The 24,097-nt window shown below is 49.7% G+C and overlaps 1 protein-coding gene across 1 annotated transcript; it reads left to right on the top strand.

The window, feature by feature from the left end:
* The first annotated feature begins 693 nt into the window (after nucleotides 1–693).
* On the top strand, nucleotides 694–20,221 carry CHMP4B (charged multivesicular body protein 4B). The gene is made up of 5 exons (XM_032198349.1): nucleotides 694–968; nucleotides 14,131–14,308; nucleotides 15,099–15,213; nucleotides 15,616–15,742; nucleotides 18,751–20,221. The coding sequence occupies exons 1-5, from the start codon at nucleotides 773–775 to the stop codon at nucleotides 18,822–18,824; spliced, it is 690 nt and encodes a 229-aa protein (XP_032054240.1). The 5' UTR covers nucleotides 694–772; the 3' UTR covers nucleotides 18,825–20,221.
* The last annotated feature ends 3,876 nt before the right edge of the window (nucleotides 20,222–24,097 follow it).

Below are 24,097 nucleotides of genomic sequence, written 5' to 3'. Positions count from 1 at the left end.
CGGGCTAAAGTTGCGCCAGGGGAGGTTTGGGTTGGGTGTCAGGAAAAACTTCTTTACGGAGAGGGTTGTGAGGCACTGGGACGGGCTGCACAGGGAAGTGGTGGAGTCACCATCCCTGGGGGGCTGTAACAGACGTTTCGGTGTAGTGCTTGGTGATACGGTTCAGTGGAGGGCAGGTCAGTGTTAGAGGCTGGACTGGGTGATTTTGGGGGTCTCTCCCCCCCGTGGGGGGGCTCCTGCCCTGCCCAGCGTTTGCTGGGTCACGGGGCGCCCTTGGCGTTTGCTGAAGCGACGCCCCAGGACCAGAACCGCCAGTACGGATACCGGCAGTGCCGACACACGGCTGTATCGCTGTCTGTATCTCGATAATTATTAACACCGAGCCCAGCCCGCTGCGGGACCTCCCCGGGCCGGGCCCTGCCTCAGGCCGCGGCCGCCATGGCAACGCCCCGCTGACGTCACCCGCCCTCTGGGGGCCGCTTCCCGGTTCCTCCCGGCAGCCCGCTCCTCCCCGGCGTGCCCCGCGCCCGGCCCCGCCCCTGCCGGGACTCCATTTCCCAGCGTGCCCTTCGCGCGGCCGCCGCTCGGCGGTGCGGCGCTGCGCCGCGGGGCACGCTGGGAGTTGTATGCGTCGGGGGAAGGGGGCGGGCGCTGAGGCGGGGCGGCGACCGGAGCGGCCCGGGCGGCGGCGGCAGCAGCAGCAGGAGGAGGCCGAGGCTGAGGCTGAGGCGAGCGCCGAGCGCGGCCGGAGCCGTCCCGAGCCGCCGCAGCCATGTCGGGGTTCCTGGAGAAGATATTCGGGGTGGGGGCCGGCGGCAAGGGCGGCGGGAAGGGCCCGTCCCCGCAGGAGGCCATCCAGCGGCTCCGCGACACCGAGGAGATGCTGAGCAAGAAGCAGGAGTTCCTGGAGAAGAAGATCGAGCAGGAGCTGGCGGCCGCCCGCAAGCACGGCACCAAGAACAAGCGCGGTGAGGGGACGGGGCGGGGGGGGGGGGGGCGGTGTTTGTGTGAGCCCTGCCGCCGGGCCCGGTTACCTGCGCCTCTTCTTTGCCTGCTGCGGCCTGGGGCAGGCCGGGGATGGCGTTAAACTGGCAGAGGGCAGGCTCAGGTCGGGTGGAAGGAGGAAATTCTTCATTCCCAGGGTGGCGAGGCCCTGCCCAGGCTGCCCCAGGAGCTGGGGGTGCCCCATCCCTGGGGGTGCCCGAGGCCAGGCTGGGGGGGGCTGGGGGCAGCCTGGGCTGGGGGCAGGGGGTGGCTCTGGGTGGGCTTTGAGGTCCCTTCCCACCCAAACCCGTGGGCTCTGGGCTCTGAGGCCTCTCCCCACGCCTCTCTGTGGGCAGCGGAGGCATTGCCTTTCCTTGGAGGCGCAGGAGGGAGAAGAACCTGCCCGAGCTGCAGGATTCTGGGTCAGGCTAATTGAGGTCTCCAAGCAGAACAGGATCCCGAGGAGTAATTAAGGAGCTGTGAAAACGAGAAGGGCTGAGGATGGTTTTCTGGTGGAAAGCCAACCCCCCCACTCCCTCCCCCCAAGGAAACTTTTATTTTTTTCTCCTCTCCGGAGCCAAGAGGCCAGCGTTAATGCTGGGCTGCTGGGAGAGCCCGTGGGTTTCTGCTGGCTTGCTGGGAAGTGAGTTCTCCTCGGGACACGCCGTTTGTTTCTGCAGAGTTCGGGGTGTCACTCATCAGCTGAGCTGGGACAAATTCTGTGTGCGTGTTTCTTTTTGTCACGTGGCTGTGTGGATGTGTCTCTGTCTGACTTCAGGCTGTTTTATAATCCGGAAATTGTGACTCGTGCAAAGTCACTTAAATTTGTAACTTAGGGGAAAAATAAAAACAAATTGGTTTTATTTAGGAAAGTCTGCTTTTAATGGGAAGGTTTTTATCTAACGGAGACGTTTTAAGCAACTCCAAAAAAAAGCTAACTTATTAAGGATGGTTTGTAAGGATTGGCTCTTTATTGGATCTGAACTTTTAAAAGACCCACCTCTAAAAATCTTTCCAGCTTTCTTACCTCTCTGAGACTCCTGGATTTCCCTCTGGGGGTGTTTATCTGTCCCTGCTCTCTGCCAAGATGCACGGCTGGGAGGTCTCGCTGTTGTTAGCAGGGGCTGCTGTGGAAAGGAGGAAGGGGAACCTGCACATCTGCAGCAGTGGGCAGGGAGCTTCACGGGGGGATGGAGGTGCCCTGGGGAACGCGGAGCGATGTTCCTGGGGGGAGGATGCACGTCCTGCCCCCTCGGCGTCACGGCAGGAGCCGCGCTGTGCTGCTGGCACACTGAGCTCTTGTTCGGCTGCCAAGCACACACGGTTTCTGAAGGCTCGCTCAGCAGCTCCTTCGGCACCCCTGGAGCCAGAGGGAAGCACAGAAACTTCTTACAGCGCCTGCCCCAGGCACACGCAGGGCTTTTATGAAGTTACGGACGTGTTTTGTGTGTGTGTTTTTCATCATCTGCATGGAGGGTGTCTGGGCTGTGCAACCAGGCAGCTTCTCATCAAATCCTGAAGTTACCGCGAGTAACCAGCTGGTATAAATGTCCTCAGCGTGTCCTTAGGCCGCGTCGCTTCTTGGCATGGGAGGCTTTCAAATTGTGCTAGGAAGTTGTTTCTTTTTTTTTATGGTCTTTTCTGGCTGCACGCTGTGGCAATTTTACGACCACTGTGCCTTCGGAAGGGGGACTCGAGTGTTGGGATGTTAACAGGCAGCAGTTTTTTTTCTTATTTCTTTCGCTCTACCAATTCCTTCTTACTGCTCCACAGCACCCAAGTAGCTCCTGGGGAGGGGGCAGGCAACAATCTGCAAGGTCAGGTGGCTGCGAAGGCGTCGGTGCTGTTTTCGGTGTGTGGTGGGGAGAGCAGCAGCTCTGGCTTTCCTGCGGTTACCATTTGTTGTCCTCGGGGTGGAAAACTGCCAAGGAGAAGGTTGGTCATCCTTAGAACAGGACAAAAAGGTGCAAGTGAGTGTTCTGCCTGCTGGAAGGACCCGGGTTGTGCCTGTTTTGTGGTGTTGTCTAAGTGCCCTGCCTTTTCTGATGGAAACCTGGAGGTGAAGTTGTCTCAGTGGGAAGTTGACAACAGGGGGAGAGCCCTGGTGCCCTGCCGGGTGCTGCTGTTAGGAGCAGCCCACCAGGGATCGGATCCAGAGTAAATCAGTGCAGTCCCGTGCCAGCCTGCCGCTGGGTTTTACCTTTTGTCAGCGAACACGAGGTCCCCAATCCTGGAAAGAAGGAGAAGCTGACACCACGCTGATGTGCAGTAGATACATTCAGGTGTTAGCAGGAGGCTGACGCTTCATGGATTTTCTACCAACTGATTCCTGCCAGCTAGTCAGCTCCTCCTGCTCTGTAAATAAACACAGTGCTGTTTTTTTTCGGCACCGATGACCAAGTACAAAATGGATGCAAAACCACAGCTAAATACCAGCTGTGTAATTCAGGCTTTTCCTGGGCAGAGAGCACTCCTGTTGTCCGCCTCATGCCAAAAAAAGAAAGCCAAACAAGAAAGCTGGGCGGGAGCTGAAGCTGAAAGTCGAGGCTTTATGCCCCCCGTCACCTTTCAGCAGCCCCTGGAGCTGCTGCAGGCAGGTCGGCTGTCATCTCCAGGTGCTGAACTGGAGAGCACAGCTTCAGTGCGAGAGCGGGGATAGCACTGCTGGCTGAGCCCTGCTGCTCTCCTGAAGCGCCTGGTGTGGGAGAATGGTGCTAATTGCTCTGCTTTTAAGGAGCTGTTCCAAAGCAAGGGGGAGCTTGCAGTGTGCCGTCCTGTCCTGTGCCTACAGAGCAGGCTTCTGGAGTCCGGTTGCTGCAGTGTAGAACTGGGGAGGGACGGGAGGATTCAAAACACCTTTAAAAAAGTTGCACAAAGCTCCCCCCAAACCTGCGGCTCTGCCAGCTGCGATGTGGTGACGCCGTGCTGCAGTCCAGCCTTCCTCTCTTCCGTGTCAGAGGGGAAGCCTGGTGTGCTGGCAGCCACTGCCTTTGCTTTTAGTGCTTTTTTATGGCTTTTTCTATCACGGTGTGTCATGTGCTGGATTCCAGGACCTGGGTAAGCTCAGCTCTAGCTCGTACAGCCTGCTGAAGGGCTCCTGGGCCGGGTTCGGAGCTGCAGTAGCACAGCGGGCTGTATGCTGCTGGCTGGAAGGCTGCTGCCAGGATTTGGATGGATTTGTGCTCTCCCCAGTGAAATCCTTACCTGCTCTGGAAAAAAAAAAACCTGGAGCTGTGAGTGCTGCCCTCCCTGTTGCTCTGGGGTGCTTTGTGCCCCTCGTGTGGTGTGAGCGGGGAGGACGTGGCCTGGCCTGCAGGCAGCGAGGCTCTGCACGTCTGGCAGGAGCGGGGTGTAAAGCCAAACATCCCCATTTACTCGTGACACCCAAAAACGCATCATTTTGCAAAACTAAAAGCTGGAGCAGCGCGGGCACTTCAGTGCTCTCTGGATTTGCAGCTGGGTGTCCAGCGAAGCAGAACTTGTGGCACAAAGTGCCTGGGACGGACAGGGCGCAGTTGGAGGATCCTAAAAACGCTCACATCAGACCTGGGGAGAGCCCGGCTGTGCCCTCGGACACCTGATGGCCCCAGGGAGGTTCTGCTGGTGGCTGGGCTGGGCCCGGGCGAGGAGGCCGGGGCACCGCAGAGCTTCCTGATGGTACCGGGGTGCTGAAATATGTGGCTGCTGCTGGGAAGGGCACGGGCACAGCTGGATTTGCTTTGTAATTTTGGGGTTTCCCCAACTTTTTCCCCTTCCCATCATCGGTGTTGGAATTGGAAAATTCATGAAAGAAGTTAAAATTTTCAGCTCTCAAAATAGCGAAACTTCCCCAGACGAGATGTTGAGGGAAGTGCTAAATATTGTGACAGCCTCAGTGAAATTCTTCAGCTTGGCGACACTGCAGTGGGAGCTACACAGAGCTGGAAAAAGGGTGACAGATTCCCAGCCAGTAACTTCATTCCCCAGGAAGAACAAGTCTCCAAATGAGCCACTTAAAGGTAGGATCTCCTGAATTTTGCGTCTTGGTCTAAAAACTATTGCTTAAACTTAGGGATTCTTAATTCCTGTCAAAGAAGAACGTGTTGAGATGTTTAAGAGGAGCTGTTTCTGTTCTTGTACAGCTGAACCTCTCCAACGCGTTTCTGGCAAGGAGACTCAGAGGAAGACAGTTTTTTCATGGGATTCTCTTTAGCTGGGCGTCCTTCAGCAGTCACAAAATAAAGAAGAAAACCCACAAGGAGCATTTGCAGTGTGTAAGGATCCTAAAGAGCCCTTAACGAGCACACTTTTTTCATCCAAAGCCCTTCAACATTTGTTGAATTCTGAAAAATGTCTCTGAGTGCGTATAAATATCAAACTGATGTGAAGTAGGGTGCAGGTTTCTAACAGCGAGCTATGTTAGGGGTCACTTGGAAAGGGTGAGAGGGCGATTTACCCCAGCGGCCACAGGGAAAAAGACAGAAGTGTCCAGGACGGCTCGCCTGGAGATCATCTCAGTGAGGATTATTGACCAGAGGATTGCTGTCGTGGTGTTCAGGGAGCAAAGAAATCAGCTTCAAAGGGTTTCTGTGATCCTGGACCTTTAACCTCGCTTCCCGCAGAAGACTGTGCCCAGGAGGAAGTTCCTCGTCTCGCCAGCTCCAGCCCCACGAGCGATTTTCAGCCCGAGTGCCCGAGTCACCGCCTCGGTGGTAAATCCCCTTGCGATCATGGGTTGTGACCTTCGGAAGCACGCTTTCTGTGCTCATAAAAACGGCTATTTCTGGCTCGCTGGTATAAGGAAGGGTGGCGAGGAGGTGTGATAGGCTTCCAGTACAGCTCCTCCCACCCCAGCTGTGGGGTGCGGAGCCACGGGGCCGGTCCCGGCTTGCTGCGGGTGCTGCTCGGGCAGGGCAGTTGGTTGGCACCGCTCTGCTGGGTGCTGCACGGAGCAGAGCTTGTGGTGCTGGTGTGCAGGGGTGCTTTCTTCTTGCTCATCCCCCCCTTGTGTATTTCTACGTTTTTAAACCATGAATCCGTGTTGTTTAGTTCAGTCCCTTGCACTGCTTTCTTCGAGAGGAGGTTGTAATCTTCTTGGTTTGAATTCAGAGAGGGCAGGAGCCTTCTTTTACTCTGCCTGGGTTGAGATGCTTTCCTCGAGTAGTTTTAATCAGTTGCTTCTTAATCTTTGAGCTAGGAAACATTGCCGTCCTTTGAGGAGAGGGTTCGGGAACAAATAGATGCTTTGTAGACAGACACAGAAAGATAAATGGAGAAAAAAGACACAGCCCCGGTCTCTTCCCGGGCAAAACCACCACCACCTCTCGAGGAGGGGCACAGGAGGCTGCTGCCAGCCCTGGTGGCTGCTTTCTGGGAGCTCTGCTAGAGGCATTGGGGCCGGGTAGTGGGGGAAATGTGTGGTGATGGCTTCAAGCATTCAGCATAAAGGGACTTTTAGGCCTGCGTGTATCCTCTGGACATCACAGATCTCGGTAAGTGATCTTCCCTGGGAAAGAAATGCGGCTGCTTTGCCCTGTGTGAGCCTTGGAGTTGATGTGAATTTATTTTTAACCATGCTTCAGTGCCTCTTTCTCCCATCCGCTTCCACACCGTGATGCTTAAAACCAAAACTCTCTTCTCTGACCTCCGACGTTTTGTGCCGAATGTAGGCAGGTGATTCACGGGCCACCAGTTAGGAACAGGCTTTGGTGCTGCTTCCTGGCCCTGTTTGCTTCCTCTGCAGTCCCTCGTCCGAGCTGGTGTGCTGTTAGTGTCCCTGGGAGGCTTCGTGTTCCTTCGCAGCTGGAGAGGTGGCACCAGCGTGCAGGACGGGCACGAGGCTCTGCTGGAGCAGCTGAAGGGCAGGAGGTATTTCCAGCACCGGTACCTGTGCCAAAAAAAAAAGCCCAGGCAGAAGAGTGAAGGACAAGGGTGCTCTCTAGCTGCTGTAAAAGGACCGGGGGGTTTGGAAACAGCCCAGAGGGTTTTAGAAGTGCTCTGAAAAGATCTGACCTCTGGTCCCTGAGCAGAGAAGTGAGAGTTGCCAGCTGCTGCACGGTGCGAGCCCCGGCTGCTCTCACCTTCCTCGGGACGTGCTGCGGGTTGCTTGTGGCAAGGTGCTGCCTGGGGCTTTTCTGCTGGGGCTGAGCCCCTACGAGCGTGCTTCAGCTCTTCTGAGCTAGCAGGCCTCGGAGCTAGGTCGCTTATTCAAGGCTGAGCTCAGAGCTGCGAAGGAATTTTGGGAAGTGTGGTGGGGTTTATCATTACTGGGTTAACATCGAGCCTTCTGTCTGCTTGTAGCATTGGAGGGTGTTTTCTGATTGCTTTAAGGTAGATCTTCGCGGGATTTTTGTGAGACACCGTGAGCTGCTCGCTAATTCTCAGCAGAGTGGGAGATTAACAGGCACTGTCAGGGGGGAAGCCGCTGCAAGCCAGGCAGCAATTTGTGTTACGCTTTGTGGTGCCTCTTGCTTATCCCATTTCAAGGGCAGCGAGGATGTTGTTGATGATTATATTTTCTGCCTAGGCAAGCAGCAGGAAGGTGGAACCACGTTTTCAGCAGCAGCAAAAATAATGAGGCTGCTTCTGCCGGGTGAATTAGAGACGTGCTGACGGTACAATGTGCCGTGAGTCCATCACCTCTGGTGCCTGGGCTTTGTGAGAGGGGCCGGGAGACCCCTTTGGGAAGCCTCTCTGCTCTTCTCTCCCAGTATTTTGGCACGGCAGGCACAGTATACGTGATTTTTTGAGGCTCCTATGGAACTTTTTCGTTGTGTCTGAATATGGCTGGCGATTTTTTCTGCTGCTATCTCTGATTCTGCCATTTCTTCTTGCCAGAGAGAACTGAAAAAATTGGATGTGAGATCACCCCCGCCCCAGCTGCAGCAATCAGAGCTATTAACCCATCTTCCTCTGCTTCTGTTTCAGGTGTCTGGTGTAACGCTACCAGATCGCTGTGCCATTCCTTCCAGTTACAGGCGGGAGGTGGGCAGGCAGGGAGCGTGCGCCTTGTGAGCCATCGGTCAGGACAAATTCCCTGGGTTCACAACGCCCGGAGCTCTGTAGGAGCCTGGTTTGGAGCTCAGTGAAACTCCCCTGTGTTTTTTGCCACCGTTCTCAGTGCTCCTTGAAGCACCCGGTCCTCCTGCTCTCCTCAAGCTGAGACGTGTTGTTGCCAGCAGAGCCTGGAGCTCCAAGTATTCGGAAAAAGGAGTCCTGAGTTCTTGTTTCTGTATAAACCAGTCTGTATTTTGCTACTAAGGATATTTAAAAGCATTTTTTCAGTAGGATTGCTGTAGGTGTAAGTACCCCATCAACACTGCTTGTCCTGCAAGTGTACAAGCAGGACTTACTTGCAGCAGGGCTGTTGATTTTTGATGGACTTACTGATGTTCTGAGCCAGTTTCTTCTCTCTGAATGCAGTATTACTTAGCAAAAAATGTGTTTTTATTATCCTGCTAACTTCTGATCGCTCTGACCCTTTTTCTTATTTCATTCCCAAACTATTGTAAATATTATGAGGGAGATCTTAGGCTTACAATGGCTCTATTAATAATTGTTTACTTACAGGTTGAAATATCTTAAAAATTACATAAAATTCTTCCAGACAGCTTTTTTTTTTTTTTTTTTTTTTTTTTGAGAACAAAGTGAAATTATTTGGGTGAACTGTTTTGCTCGTTCAGACTTGTAAGCCCAGACAGAGGAGGATAGTCTGGCAAAACGACTCTGCCCTTTTCACTCGTGAATGTTCATTTATCACACAGAGGAGTGGCTGAAAACCATAACTTGAGTTCCTGCTTATCAGCTGTGCTGGAGTGCTGGCTGCTGTTGTGCCTTCTTTTTGCTCGCTGTGGTCGAACAGTAAGCATAAAGCTGCTGCTGGCCTGTTGGGGGGGGCTACCACAGAAATTCAAGTAGGTAGGAAACTTAAAAGTAATAAAAAAAAAAAGTGCAAAAAATTAACTAATATTCTGCAGTTCAGCAACTGAGGACTAAAAAGGAAAGAAGGAACGCATTTTTATATGTCAAAAAGTTTGACTTCCTAAGGAGGCTGTGAAATTTTCTTCAAATTTGCTTGTGCACGTGTTTCTGTGCAGGAAATTGAAAGCAGTTTTCACCCAGCGCTCTGCCCGTTTACATCTTTATCAGTGCAAATTGGGTCCAATGTCCCAGCTGGAGCTGGTAATAAAGGCGAGGAATATGTCAAACTGCCATGTGGAAAAGATCCCTTTGAGCTTGCTCACCAGCTCTTAATGGGTAACAGGAGTCACCCAGCTGGCTGTAAATGTATTACCTTCCAATTTATTTATAATAATATACATTTCTGGTTTTTCTCCAGTGGGTACTTGCCTATGGAAAGTGCTGATAAATTTACTAAAATTCAAATCAATTTTGTTACCTGCTGTTAGGTTTTGGAGGGTATGTAAAGTGTCTGGATACTCTCCTGCACGTTGGGGTTAGGAGGCAGAGCACCCACTGTCCCCCTTCAGGCTGGGGGTTGTGAAGTTTGCCTAAAATCCTGTGTTAGTGCTAGCGGGCTCTTGCTGTTGTCTTGTGAAAACTAACTTTGTGTAACCATCAAATGTTTTTGCTATCGTGGGGTTTGCTTTGATTTATTAAGCGAAGATAAGCATTGATCTTAGGATTTTTATTTTTAAATAGTGAATTCTAAGCCTACCACCATGCTGCTTGCATCGAATCCAACGCTGTTCAGCAGGTTGAGTTGGTCATCTGGCACTTTGTTCTGATGGGTCAGCAATCGCTGCCCTTTTGTGATTCCTGCGAGAGACTTGAGCTAAAAAGAAAGGAGAGGGGGAAAAAAAAGGCAAGCCAAAAGATCCCCTCCTAAAGCAGCCAGTGCTTTGAAGTGGTGCTGCTGTTTTTATATAGAAATAGGCTAATTCAAGAGCAAGTTAACCCCAATCCGAAGCCTTCCTGCTTTTTGGGAGGAGAAATACCTGGCGTTATCTAACAACTTCTGCGGAACGTGATGAGGGAAGGCTGTCAGGGTGATGCTACAGCCTGCTTGCTGCTTTCTGAGCAGACACCGTGTTTCCCTTTCCCGTGCCCGCTTTCCTTCACTGCGTGTCCTGTGCCGAGGAGCTGGTGAGGGCTCAGTGCAGGGCCCGGCAGCACCGGGCTGCTTTCTGCATCCCAGCCACACCGCGTGATCCAGCGCAGACCCACTGCTGAATAACTCATTGCTGATGGGTTGGGATCACAGCCTGTCTGTGCTTCGTCCTGCACAAACGCAGATTCTCTCGTAAGAAACGCATCGCCCACGGTTTGGTGAAAGTCCCGATGAGCAAAGCATTAATCCTGTTTGCTTGGAGTGTCTGAATCTCAGGCGCTTCACAGAAGCTGCTCTGGGATGCTGGTTTGATGATTTTGCAGTCTCATACAGCTTTTTATTCCAGGGTAAGGAAATGATCTACATTTTCCACGTGTGACAAACTCCTTCTAGAGAAACCTGCTGCCAGGGTGCTAGCAACAGGTTCTGGGTCGCAAGCGAGGCACGTCTGGCTGGGTCAGGGAATAAATGGTTTGGGTTTAATAGCTGGTTGCAGGTCCTGCTGAGGCAGTTCCGCAGCAATTACAGCTGGGTATTGAATTGCGTTGCCTGCCGATTTAATTGCTGTCTTGGAAATAGTAAAGGCATAATTAGAGGTGCAGGTCCTGAGGTCTCCTCTTTCATGGCTGCCTCTTCGTGAAGAGCAGAGCTGGGCTGTGTTACATCTCGACTGCAAAGGCGCGTCCGTGCCTTATATCTGTGTGAGATGCCGTCGTGCTGCAGGGCGTTCTGAAGCCAACTGGCTCGTCTTCGGATGGATTTCAAGTTCTGAAAATGGATGTTGTGGAGAAAGATTTAATGCAGTTCCTTTCAGAGGAAGTATTTATAGCTTTGACTTCATTGAAAATGTAATAAAAATGTGTAGTTCTGGTAGCGCAAGGTTTCCGTAGGTATTTGTGCAGGTGGTGAGGGCTGTTCTGCGGGATAAAAGCAGCAGAGCTGCTCATCAGTCCTCCGAAATCGACACTTAAATAGGAGAGCGGAGATAAAGTAGTTACAGATCTAACCAGAATCATCCCCTGAGCTGTACGTTTCCATCCGATACCACTGTTCTGTGAAGTTAACAGCAACGTGGACAATTTATAGCCCCAGAGACACCTGAAAATTAAGAAATCAGTCCTAGGAGGGAGGTGGAAAACCAACTTAATCGTAACAAGCTTGGAAAAAAAATAAAATAAAAAAATCACGCTTTTAAGTATTTCACTTGAAAGTAGATGCATTTGTATTGATACTGCTTGTTGTTAGATGGCAGAAATGATCAGTTATTGGCCTGCAGGGTCTGCCTGTGGTCCTGGCTGAGCTGTGGACAGGGACGTGGGGAGCACGGGGTCAGCACTGCTTGCAGAAAGGAGACCCCAGAGGCACGTGTCCTTTTGCTGCTGGGCTATGTGTGGGACTCAAATTGCCCAGACTTGGAGGGTGAAAGTGATGTGGGTGAGCGAACTGAACTTGGTGGGTTTTTTTTTTCAGCTTAATAAAATCTTCTACTTATAAACCCAATACGTGGGGATAGTTAAGCAAGGGAACGTGGATGAAAATAAATCGCAGAAAGTTGTGACCCTCTCATCTGAGGCACTAAATACCTTGTTCTGTGTTCCTTGGTGCTGCAAGAAATTGCAGTCTGTTGTGTGAGGTTTTCATCGTTGCAGAAACTCCTTTATCACTGGGTGCTCGTTGGGCTGTGCTCAGTGTCGGTCCCCAGCTGCCTGGACACGAAGCTGTGCGTGTGGCCCTGCCGCTCCTGCTAGGGCTGCGTGTTGCTGTATTGCTCCTCAGCCCTGCAGCTGGCTGCAGCACGGAGAGATTTCTACAGCTTCGTCTTCCGGTAGGTCTGGGTGAGCAGCCAGGCGAGGGGAAGGTGGGTCCTGAGGGGTCCTCGCTGCCGGGGGGGGCGCAGAAACCTCGTGGCCCCAGCTGGGCTTGGTGCTGGGGGTGAGCAGTGGGGGCACGCCGAGCCTGGTGGCGGTGGGGCTGCAGCCCAGACCCATGGGCTCAGCCCTGCAGGTTGGAGGAGTACGTAGCTTGTTTCTGCAAAAGCAGGAGCCTTGATCTCTCTTAATTTCTCCCCTGCTAACGTGGGAAAGGAAGGACAGACGGAAGGAAGGCAGCGAAGGCCAGGCAGTGCAGTTCTGGTTCGCTGAGCTGGCGTGCTGGGGATGGAGGGAGGGGTAGGATTGCACAACCCCTGATACACCCCGACCACGTGCTCTGTCACCATGATGCTCGTGGTGTTTGGTGTCTCAGGGCTTGCTTAGTGCGTAAGCAGGAAGTGTAGATAAACCGTGGCTGTTCTCAGGGAAAGCTACAGGGGGGGAACTGTACGTAAATCACAGTGCTTGGGTTTGTGTAATGGTTATAAACCCCCTGGTTTTGCCTATAATTCTCCTTAATGCGCAAAGGCTTCACTGAAAAAATGTTTTTTTGCTATCTGACGCTTTCCCGGCATCTGTCAGTGTATAAGCACAGCCTATTAACAGTTTTATCTTCCTAAGATAACTTTGTATATCCTTAATTAAGCAATTAGTGCATCATGAACCAGACTGAAAGTGCCAGTAACGCGCTGCTCTGTGCTTTGTGCCTGGCACAAAGCTGGGACGTTCCAGGTGAGTCTGTGTCGTGTCCCAACAAACACCTTCGTGTTACACGGAGACCCCTTCCTGCCCTGCTTCTGCCACGTGGAAACTGCAGCTGCTGCCGCCAACACTTGTTGGGGGGGGATTTGCTGATTGTTGGGGTGGCAGCCACCGGAATGGCCTGTGCTGGAACAACCGAGGTGACGTTCGTTTGTCCTTGTGATCACGTCTGCGAAGGCAGCCTCTGGTGCGCTCCAAGTGTGCTTGGCAGCTGAAGCTACAGCTGCGCAAAAGACTTCTTTATTCCTCCAGGATGCTGGGGTAATTTGAAAAGGATCAAAACGAGTGTATTCGTAGCCAGTTGCAGAGCTGGGGGTCTGTGTAGAGCTGCTGGGTGCTAGGGTGTTATCTTGAAGGGCTGTCAAGCTTCTCAAGATGGCATCTGACAATACAAGAGGTGTCTGCTGGCTTAATCTGCTCCGAGGAAACAAGCTATTCTGCTTCTGTTGCAGGAATTTACGCAGCGTGTCACAAAGTTATCGTGGCTCTAGTAGAGGAGATAAGGGAAGCTGCCAGGATTTCTTCCTCTTTAGTCCCCCAGCTCTCCAAAATATCTGCCAGGGAATTGTAACAGGGACAGGCAAAGGTTTGAAATAGTGTTGTAAGTTAAGAAACGGAGAGGAAGGCTGTCATGACAGCGGTGTGTGTCCAAGCTGCGTTTTTAAAGTGGGTGGACGTGTATTGTACAACCAAGTCCGTGACACCGCAAGCAAGAAATCTGCTCTCAGGGGAGCAGCAGTGCCTCGGAGGGAAGTTGTCGTCTCTCATTGTGTTGTACTTGGTCCATCAGCAACAGTGCTCGGTAGGTTTTGCCTCTGCACAACCCCTACCAGACTTTTAACCAAGTCCAGGTGAGGCCACGTGTAAATCTGACTCCTTGTCACCGTGTCCTCGGATCGAGCGTGCACCAGGCTGCTGCTGCCTGCCCGGGTTCCTTCCCCTCCTGGGAGGAGCTGAGTGCTGCAGGAGGAGCTGGACCAGTCCACGCAGAGTTTTATTTGGGACTACTCTACCTACAAACACGCTGCTTCTCCCTGCAGCTGCACAGGAGTTCAGCTGGCCGGCAGGGGCAGCAGCAGCATAACCTCGTGCGATGGTTGCTGCGCCTGCAGCTGTGCCGTGCTCTGCTGAGCGAGCAGAGGTTCCCAAGCACACCAGCTCGCAGGGTGAAGCCTGCTGTTTGCTCTAACGTGGCTTCTGCCTTGTGGTCTGTTACGGCTGGCGGGGCCGTGCTGAGCCCTCGAGTCACTGCTTGGCTCGTGTCCTTCTGGAGGCAGGGGATGGATGGGCAGCTCACGTTTGGCCACGTTTGAGCAATGTTTTTGAAGGAGGTAAATATAAAACAAACAATAGAAGATGTTAGACATTGCTCTGTACCTCGTACCATTTTTTTACAGAATGTGAGGGGCTGTCTGGGGCACAAATCTCACAAATCCTACTTTTTTTTTCCCTTCTGTTGATTAGCTGCTCTTCAGGCCCTGAAGCGTAAGAAAAGGTATGAGAAGCAGCTTGCGCAGATTGATGGCACGTTATCCACAATTGAATTTCAGAGGGAAGCCCTTGAAAATGCCAACACGAACACGGAAGTGCTTAAGAATATGGGGCTTGCTGCTAAAGCTATGAAAGCTGCTCACGACAACATGTAAGTTACTCCCCTCTTTTTCTGCCTGTAGCAATCTTTAGTTTGGTGTTTGCTTGAGCTGCTAAATACCAAGTTTTTCATAACGAACAGTACAGTGAGTGTAGCAAAATCTTTTTAAAAGGCTATAACTTAAATAAAACTAAAATATTAGGTATATTTGTGTATTGACCAACACTTTCTCAGTTTGGTACCACGTCATATGATGCAAAGCCGATAATGGCAAATGTACTTTGTCCAACAGAAGGCTAGCATCAGTGTAGTTTAAAGCAAATGGGAGGGTGTACCACTGCAGATCCACCTCACAACAGCAAGAATTTTAAGTCTCAAGGGGGGAGAGTTAAACTTCCTTCCTTGCAGTTTGCGTTTGTAGCAGTTTCTTTGGAGTTTGTGTATGTAGCAGTAATTAAAGGTAAACTACATTATGGGAATGTTGTACTTGTTCCAAAAGCAGATATTTTAGATGTAATATAATAATGCTGGATTAGGGAACAGAGCAAATTATTATTAATGTCAAAATACAAACCAAAACCTCTTTGTACAAGGTCTCTGTATATAATTGCTGTGAGCTAAGCTTCTTGGGAAAAGAAGAAAAAAAATGAATAATTTTTTTTTGAGATCAGGGTGTGAGGTGTAGGAAGATAGAACTTAGACTTGCATGCAAAATATTTTTTGAGAAAGAACCTTGTGAAATGTCACCATGGTGTGGCATTATTATAGAAAACAGGAAATACGGTCGTAAGTGCTGATTGGGAGAGTGCCTGATTTGCTTACTCTTTCTTTTGTTTTACAGGGATATTGATAAAGTAGATGAGTTAATGCAAGACATTGCAGAACAGCAAGAGCTGGCAGATGAGATTTCAACAGCCATCTCAAAGCCAGTAGGATTTGGGGAAGATTTTGATGAGGTATGCTTTGAATTTTCCTCTGTTTAAATGAAATCGTTTAATATCTGCATGCTGCGTGTATCTAGTTATAGTACTGGGACATAAAATCTCTCCTGGAACGTATGACTTGCTGTTTCTACCAGTACATACAGCAGTTGTGTACCTGATTTTATGCTGAGAATGGTCTGGATGACTCGATCTGATAACATTTAGGCTTGCACTATCTTCTTTTTTCACTGCTTTCCCCACCATCTTCAGTCTAGAAGAGAACAATACAGGAATTCAGACAAAGATTCAGATTCCTCAGATTGCTCTGATCCTGTGCAATTAAGCTATTTTCTGTGATAACATGACCAGCTAAATCTGCTTGATAATAAATATGATCTAAAAATTTCTTTTTTTTTCTCTCCTTTATAAAACTAGGATGAACTTATGGCTGAACTAGAGGAACTAGAACAAGAAGAACTAGACAAAAACTTGCTGGAAATAAGTGGTCCCGAGACAGTACCACTACCAAACGTGCCCTCAATAGCAATACCATCAAAGCCAGGTATTTATGGACCAGAAACATCCTGGGTTTTTGTAACACACACTCACTTAAATTCTAGCTCCTCTGATTTAAGAATCTGAGCTACAGGCAGCACAGACACGTTGCTTGAAACAGCTTCATGAGTTCAAAATCACATCTGGTGACGTTCCTTCAAGGAGCTAACCTGCCTTTCACAATAACTATGGGAATTAATAACTATCACAGGAACAGTTGTTATCTATTCTAGCACTTCCAGTTTATCTACAGCCTGGATGATGCTCAGGGTAGAGTCAAGTTGTGGAAGAAGGAAGCCAGTGGGAACCTTCTACCAGTCACTGCTGATCCAGCAGGGAAGTAATATTGACAAACAGACCATGGATATAAAAGGAAAGGAATTGAAAGCAAATTAGCTCTTAGAATTAGTCCCAGGCTGGTTCAGATATCCACACTGAACCATGCTTCCTTGCTGCTATTTATTTTTTTAAATGTTATTCTCATTTTTCTGGCTTTTAGGAGGAACTCACTTGTATATCCTCAGTCTCCTATTTGGAGTCCATGGTTGCCTCCTCTGTCTGACATTTGCACATATTCAAGCCAGGCTGTACTGGACTTGTGGTCGTGACAGTTTTAGAACATGTACATCTAGCAAAAATGAGTGTGGTGATGTAATGTGAAGAATGGTCAAGAAGTGTTAGTATTTACACAGTTCAAAGCTGCTGTTAAATCTGCCCTAATCATTTTTCTGTAAACTAGAAGTGATACCTTGTGACTTACAGTTGAGTGGGAAAACCTTTGACATGCATTAATGGGATGTGAAGCTTTACTACCCAGTTTGCTAAATCTGCCATAAGGCGTTACAAGTAGAGCTGCAGAGACTACAGCTTATTTTGTGTGCTTGCTTAGGAGGGGAAAAAAGGTCCAAAAAGACGGAGGACAAAAAAAAATATTCCCAACTAGTTGTCAGTGTACCTGTAATTATTTTGCTGCTTTCCAGGCTAATTAAAGACTTGGGAAGCAGCAGACAATGCCAAACAACAAGGTCTGCTTCAGATGGCACGCTATCAAGTTTGCTCCTTGCGTGCTCTGTCTGTTTTGTTTCAGTGTAATCGATTTTGCACTTTTTTTCCTGGTTCTGTTTTGCTAGGCAGAATCATTGGTAAGTGTTGATGAGAAAGGAGTGAATTCCATCAAACTATCTGGAGCCTGAGACAATCCAAATTCAGATCCAACAGCAGCAGGAAATGTTTACATAAATGTGGGCATTACCTTTTTATTTCATAGCTGTTTTGATGAGGTTTGTTTTCTTAGTGTTGGTTGGATATGGACATTAAAACATACCGACTAAATAGACCTTCTGCATTATATTAGCTAGTAATGACTGCTGACTAGTCAGGGGCATTATAATTGTACATGTTGCAGCAGCTATACAGCATAACGTGACACTTACGTAGGCATACCACTTAAAATAATAAATAATAAAAATTATGAATGTTTTTCATAGAAAAAAACTGAGTGTGCAAGAGTGTCTTACAGGATTGGTTAAGCTGATTTTTCATCAAAATTCGAATCCCACTACTCTGAATGACATACTAGTCCCCTCTTACTTAAAGCTGCCTTTGAGTCCAGCATTTTGGAAAACCTGGGATTCTGGGGGTGGTGCTGGGTGGATTTTTTCCTGTTGTTGTTTGCTTCATTTTGTGTGCTTTTGTTTTCATTCATTGTTTTTCACTTAAAAGTGACTTAATACAGTCTGGGGTCAAAAGTATTTTTGGTCACCATGGCCCAGACTTCCAAAGGGACTGCTTTTCCTACCAGCTCAGGGGCATGCTTAGTGTGTCTTCTGCAGCAGAGGTGACTCTTTCCTTCTTTTCAGTGGATGGAAAACAACTGTGAGCTTTCCTGCTTTTCCAGTTTTCAGGAGCTGTCTGTATTTTGACTTAATCAGTCAGAATTTGAGTTTTGTTGTTGTCTGCCAACTAAATGGGTGTCTGAAACAATCCAGGCAGAAGCTGTTTTTGTTTAGCAGAGACCGGAAGATCTTAATTTAGAAAAACAAATTCCAAATCTTTACAAGGAATAGGTTTTGAGTTTGACTTAAAGCTGACTCAGTTCCCTCTTGCATCATCTTAATGAAACCTTTATGTAAGCCATTCTAAGTATTAATTATTTGACACTTTTTTTTTTTTTTCCCTGTTGAAGCAGAGTGATTTTGAAGCTGAAACACCTTTTTTGGAAAAAAAGAAAAACCCTTTTTTGGGTGTTTTCCGAAGTTATTGCAGCTCTTTCTTGGTTAAAATGTTTTGCTAAGTGGATTGTTTTAATTGCAGAAACCAGATTTATCATGTTACATCGTAACAAACAGCATGGTTTGGTCCCTTGAAAGGACCAGACATGATAGCATCGTGCTTCCTAGTAGCTGCACCCAACCAAGTCCTGGTGCTCATGGCACGAGGAGGGGAGTAGCTCAGAGCTAGTGCTAGGTAGCTTCAGCCCAAGAGTTGGACTCTTCTGACACAAGAGTTGGAAGTCTCTCAATTCCAGTCTTAGCTAGACCGAAACACAGTACCTCTGTGTTCTGTTGGGCTTTGAGGATTTACGGATGGAGTAAGGGAATTTATTTTTGTTTGGGAGACTGTGATACTGGAGATAGGAGATAAGTTTCTGTAAGAAACTAAATCCTTCTGGGAGGGGCTCAGAAACTGAGAGCTCAGGGTCTGCTCCTTTGTGGCATGGTGATTATGGAAAACAATAGATGCCACTGGTGTACGCATCCTGACCTTCATGTATGTTTGCATTCTTCCTATGTTTTTTTCATATTAAAGGGGCAACGTCAGAAAATTTAGCCCACAGTAGCTTTTCAGAAGGTACCTTCAATTGAAAAGGTCTTGTGTAATTTTTTTTCCCCCTCACCTGGCATTTGGTGCTTCGTTTATTGGTTAGGTCTTCTCTCCCCCAACAAATGAGAACGCTGTAGGGTTCTGTCAAGATTTCCTTTCTTAACTTACTGGTTTTCTTTTAATATTTTGCAGCCAAGAAGAGAGAGGAAGAAGAGGATGAAGACATGAAACAGCTGGTAGCTTGGGCAGGGGCAGGCGAGCAGTAACCACAGCAGTAAATGGCTGGAAAAAGACTTTGATTACCTATTCTGGGTGCAAATATGTTGTGTTGAGGAGAAAGCATAAGCAAAATGTCTTTACCTTTAATTTTAACCTGAAGCAGTGGGAACTGCATTGCTGTTTTCTGCATAGTGAGGTCTGCACGGAGGAAAGAAGGAGGAGCAGGAGGAATTGCCTGCGGTTTGTACGGTTGAATTTCTGTAAAAAGGTATTCGCAAAATCAAACATTCGGCTTTTGGACTGTGCTAATGCCACTGCTGGATCTTCATCTTCAAAAGTTTGGGCCATATTAAATTGACATAAGCTGAAAAACACTCTGTAATTTTAAGTCAGTTTAAGTGTGTTTAGAAGTCTTGTAAGGCATTTTAAAAAGGAAAAGTCGTAAGCCACCATCGGCTTCTTATTGTGTTTAGGTGCAGGAATGCTTTAGGTTTTTAGTTCTTTGCAAGTTATGTTTATATCCCTTTACTGATGTGTGGCTAGCCTTGTGTTCGTCACCGCAGCAGTGTAGTCACTATTCCCATTTTAATTGGTGATAATGATTTGCAGTTGACAAATGCATCTTGGAAGTTGGGAAGATTTAAATTTCAGTTGTACATTTTTCTACATAGCACTATGATGTTTATTGCTTTTTCTGTGATAATAACCCATTCAGATACATGCACACAATTATTTTAATTAAGAAACTACTATGGATTGCACTGTATTAAATATCTTGATTAATTTTCATCTGTGACTACTGCCATCAGTTCCTTACGATGTTGAAGTTATCTGAGTCTATTACGTAAGTGCCATTTGGCCTCTTCCTACACGAGTGACATCTACTCTTTGAAGTTAGTTGAACGTTGGTTGTATAACTGTAGCTTAGTTGTATAAAACTAGAGTTTTAGCTGAACAAAATTGCCAGAGGACTCAGAGCTCTTACTCTAATAATCTTCTGGGGCACAGTGTCAAAGTCCACACTAAGGAGAAATGAAAGCTGGTTTAATACTGGAATCAACAGGTTTAAGGACGGCTGAGAGCCTTGGCTTTGTATTTTTTTGTCATAGAAATAACTCCCATTGTACAGTGTGCAAACAAAATGTGTTTTAAAGCTCTGGTATTGTATAGGAGTTATGACTGACAATCTCAAGTGCAGTGAAGTGTCTTAGCAGAAATGTTCAGGTTTAGCTGGGAGAGGAAAAAGCAGTCCCATAGCACTTAATGCTTTTAAGGTTGCTGATGCAGAAGCTCAGAACCTGTGAGTGACAGAGGCACCACCTGGCAACCCAGCTGTTTCCTGGGTCGTGTTTTCTTTCCTGTTCATTTAGCCAATTGCTTCAACTCAAGGAAGAGCCTGGTTTGCACAGCAAGAAAATGCAATAAAGAGCATCAAGATTCCTGTTTACATTTAGCCAAATGGCTGGGACAATCTTGTTTCTTTTAACTTTTTCTTCTGAGAAATGATAGGGTGGTTTCTTAATCCTACATTTTATTAGCATGTATGAGGATTGATCACTCTCTGCTTTGATATTACTGGATTTCTTGATATTGTGCATAATATCAGGGAATAGCAAAAATTCTTAGAGTAAAACTTTTCTGCCTTGCTTAGGCTCATTCTGTGGGCAAAACGTAGCTGTAAAAAACACCGAGATGCAGCACAGGAGGCAGCAGCTCTTGGTGGTGAGCAGGCTTTCTGCAGCTTTGCACCCAGTGCCCAGAGTTTCTCCCTTCCCAGGAGAGGCAGTCTGTCTCCTGAGAGCAAACTACGCTCAATTAACTCGCCCTCCTTGGACACCTCAGTTTGCAGCTGCATCGGTATTTTCCTATTTTCCACGCTGTTAATTGTTAAAGGAGGCAAGCAGAAAACTGGGATCTGGATATTTTCAGATTTTGGTTAACCCTGCTTGTTTTTTTTTTTTTTTTTCCAACAGAGAAGTTGTTCAAGTTTTGTTACCTGTGTCTTGGATACTGTTGTATTTAAAGTAGGGCACAAATGTAGTCCAGGCTGGTGGACCTCCTCACAGCTTTGCCCTTATGGTGCTCTCAACCTTCAGCGGGGTGGCTGTTACCTCTGCTATGCAGGTAGAGAAACCGGGGCTTTGCAGTCATCCTTTGACCCTAGGGACATGCAGTGCTTCCACCAGGCGTGGCAGGGAAGTGTGTTGCATTTATGCTGTGTGTTTGGGTTAGGGGAGTTGGGGAAAAAATCGCTGCATCGTGGCTGCTTCAAGGCTCAGGAGTTGAGCACACCAAGTATCTGCTGCCTCCCTTCAGAGCAGGGTGAGCAGCACAAAGAGCCCTTGCAGAAGCTGCACCAGAGAGTGGCTGCGAGGGCTCTGCTTCCAGCAGCTGCCTGTAAACCTCAGCACTTGTCCTGCCCCAGGGCCGGAGAGCGCTCGTGTTGGCACAGCAGATGGCACTGTTCCCTCCCAGGAGCAACGAGAATCCATTGCTCAGCCCAACGCTGCTTTTTGGGAATAAAATTAGGCTTCAGTCTCATTGGCTCTTTGCCTTTCTAGATGTATAGAGGGCTTTTCTTTGTGCCTTTCCTGGCCTCGTCTCCAGCAGGCACTCTTTCTGGGAATACCGTAAGGTGCAGCCGTTTGTGTGATAACTTCCAGTGCAATGCTAAACAGGAGGAGGGAAGGAGGGCTCCATCAGGCACTGCTGGGGCAAAGAACTTGCCAGTTGCTTAATTGATGGGTTATAAGCCGTTAATTCACGCTAGTAAGGAGCTCTTGGGAAGCCCTTCATGGAGCTTTCCTGCTGAGGGCAATGAAGAGCCCCAGGAGGAGCGGTGGCCCCGCTGCACAGCTCCAGGCCCAGCAGGAGCCCCCCCGTGCGTCCTGGGGGGGCAGCTGAGCACGGAGCCCCCCGGGAGCCACCTGGGGGGGCAGCGGGGGGGCAACATGCTCACTGCAAAACACAATTTACTCCTTGGTGCTTGGAGCACTGAGGACTTGGGAGGGGAAGGCGCTGCTTCTCCAGAAAAAGCATTCAGCCCCTGTCTGCCCGGCCAGCTGGCAGCCACTGAGGGAGAAGAGGCTGGGGCTGAGCAGGTAGGGAAAAGGGGGGGCAGCAGGGAGCAGGGTGTGCTTGCTGCCCACCAGGATGTTTTTCTGGGCGTTTTCCTTTCCCTGGGTGCCTCCTGCTGGTGTCTGCCCACAGCAGTGAAGCGGGGGGCGTCTGGGCCCTCGGGGGCTTTTCCAGATTGGAGAACCACAAGGAAGGCAGGTGCTGAGGGGCTGTCCCAGCCGGGCCCGCATCGCTCCCCTGCCTGAAGGTCACCCCCAGCGCGGGCAGAGCCCCTTGGCCCTGACTCCCTGGGGTGCTGGGGACAGGGGCAGTGCCATGGCCACGTCCCTCCATCCCCAGAGCTGCCATCACCGCCTGCGACTCCCCCTGCTCCCCTCGCAGGCGTGTATTTAAGTCTCAGCCCTCACATTAAAAGCCATCAGCCTGTTTGAAGGCTCCGAAGGCAGCGTGTTCATGAAATTAGCCCGTCTGTGGGATTGGGTTTGTTCTCAGTGAAGAGGTGTAATTCTGCTAATCGATGTAATAGGTTAAACCCTTTTATTATGGCTCTGCTCAGAGGAGCTGGAGTTTGACATTTGTATGCTGTGCTCACGGCTCCCTTTCTCCCCTGCTAGTTATTTTTATCATTATTTTGGTTCTTATGGCAGAATTGCACTCTGTTCATCTGGAAAGCTCTCCTTGCTCTAAATCCTGCTTGCGTTCAGCTTACTCTCAGCCCTGTGGCATATAAAGGAGCTCTCCTGATTTAATTTTCAAACACAAAGGGCCATTAACTCAGAGCGATGCCTCCCCGTGGCTCCCAGCAGCCTCCCCCCCCCTCCCTTTGGGCTTTTTGGCTCTGTCCCAGCCCGGAGCTGGCAGTGAGCAGGGCTTTGAGGCCACGTTTTGGGACCTCACCAGAGGTTTCCACTTGTCTCACCTGTGTGCTGGGAGCCCCCTGAGGTCTTTCCATGCCTTGTCCCAGAGCTGTGGCCACGAGCAGTCCTCATCAGCTGTCCCGTGGGTCTGATTTTGGGGTGGTGCTGTGCAGAGCCAGCAGTTGGGCTCCGTGCTTCATGGGCTCCCTTCCACCTCGGGGCGTTCTGTTCCAATTTAGCAACGCGCTCCAGAAGTTTACGGACTTGTGATTTAATAAGGGTATGGGAAGCAAGAGAGACGCCTAGATGGAGAGATAAATACACCTCTCTCAGGAGTCCAGGTGCCACCAACAGGTACAAAGCACCACGAAACTTCTCAGGCAGGTTGATGCTCTCGAAAAGGAGCAGCCCACACACACCCAGGGGTGCAGACACATCCCTCACCCTGCTCAGCCTCCTGCAGCGCCCACGGAAACAGCTCAGCAGCACGGTTACGCAGGAGGAGCAGCTCTGGCTGCCTCCCAGTGCAATATCGGGCTTGAACGCTTGGAGGCAAAGCTGCGTCTCGGGCCAGGCAGCTGTGCAGCAGCTCCACCTGCACCTCCCTGCACAGCGCTGGGAGCTGAGGGCACCCTGGGGCTGCGGGGACGGGTCCGGGAGCACCTCCCGGCCTCTCCCCCTCTCCTGAGCTGTGTGAAATTCCTCTGAGTTAGGGAGTGGGGTTTTAAGCACAGCGAGTGCAAGGAGGGTCTTGCTGGCTGCCAACTGTTCACAAAACAAACAAACAAAACAAACCACCATTTTTTCTTCCTTTGCTTTTCGTTTTCATCTCCCTCCGAGGCTGACATCAGGCCTGGGAAACCACTGGGGCTGCATGAGGGGAGCTTGGGCATCGTGGCTCCCACGTCCTGGTGGGTGGTGGGGACAGCACCGCTGCCCGGGGGTGGCTTGGGGACACTGGAGGCACCTGGCAGAGCAGCCAGTGAGCGTGGAGGTGTCACCTGCGTCCCATGGAGGTGTCACCTGCCTCTCCAGGAGCATTTTCCTGGGGCACTCTGGGTGTTGTGGAGCCCAGTTTTGCACCTCCTCAGATGCAGCCCTGTGGGGAAGTGGTGGCGGTGGGGCCCTGTGTCCCCTGGGGTGTTCTGGGGGGACGCAGCGTGGCCACGGGGGGCTCCTGGGGACGGCCAGCAGCGGGCAGTGCCGTGATGGGTTTCCATCTCCTCCCAGCACAGTAGGTGCAAAACCAGCGCTGGGCACCGTGACCGTGGCAATACGCAAGGATCAGCAGCCCCAGAGAGGCTCTCATCCAGCCCTTGGGCGCTCCCAAGAAGTGTCCCACCAGAGGATTGTCTCTCTACACTTACTGCCTGCATCCCCCCGCC

The sequence above is a fragment of the Aythya fuligula genome, chromosome 16, assembly GCF_009819795.1.
Source record: "Aythya fuligula isolate bAytFul2 chromosome 16, bAytFul2.pri, whole genome shotgun sequence".
Classification (NCBI taxonomy): Eukaryota; Metazoa; Chordata; class Aves; order Anseriformes; family Anatidae; genus Aythya; species Aythya fuligula.
Note: the sequence above shows the minus strand (reverse complement) of the source record. Positions and strands in the feature narration are given on the sequence as shown.

What these genes read in the sequence shown, in the direction of transcription:
- CHMP4B (XM_032198349.1), top strand. Translation starts at nt 773, where the DNA reads ATGTCGGGGTTCCTGGAGAAGATATTCGGGGTGGGGGCCGGCGGCAAG. An exon ending in AAAGCTGCTCACGACAACAT is followed by an intron (nt 14,309 to 15,098) that starts GTAAGTTACTCC and finishes TTTGTTTTACAG; the next exon opens with GGATATTGATAAAGTAGATG. An exon ending in TTGGGGAAGATTTTGATGAG is followed by an intron (nt 15,214 to 15,615) that starts GTATGCTTTGAA and finishes TTATAAAACTAG; the next exon opens with GATGAACTTATGGCTGAACT.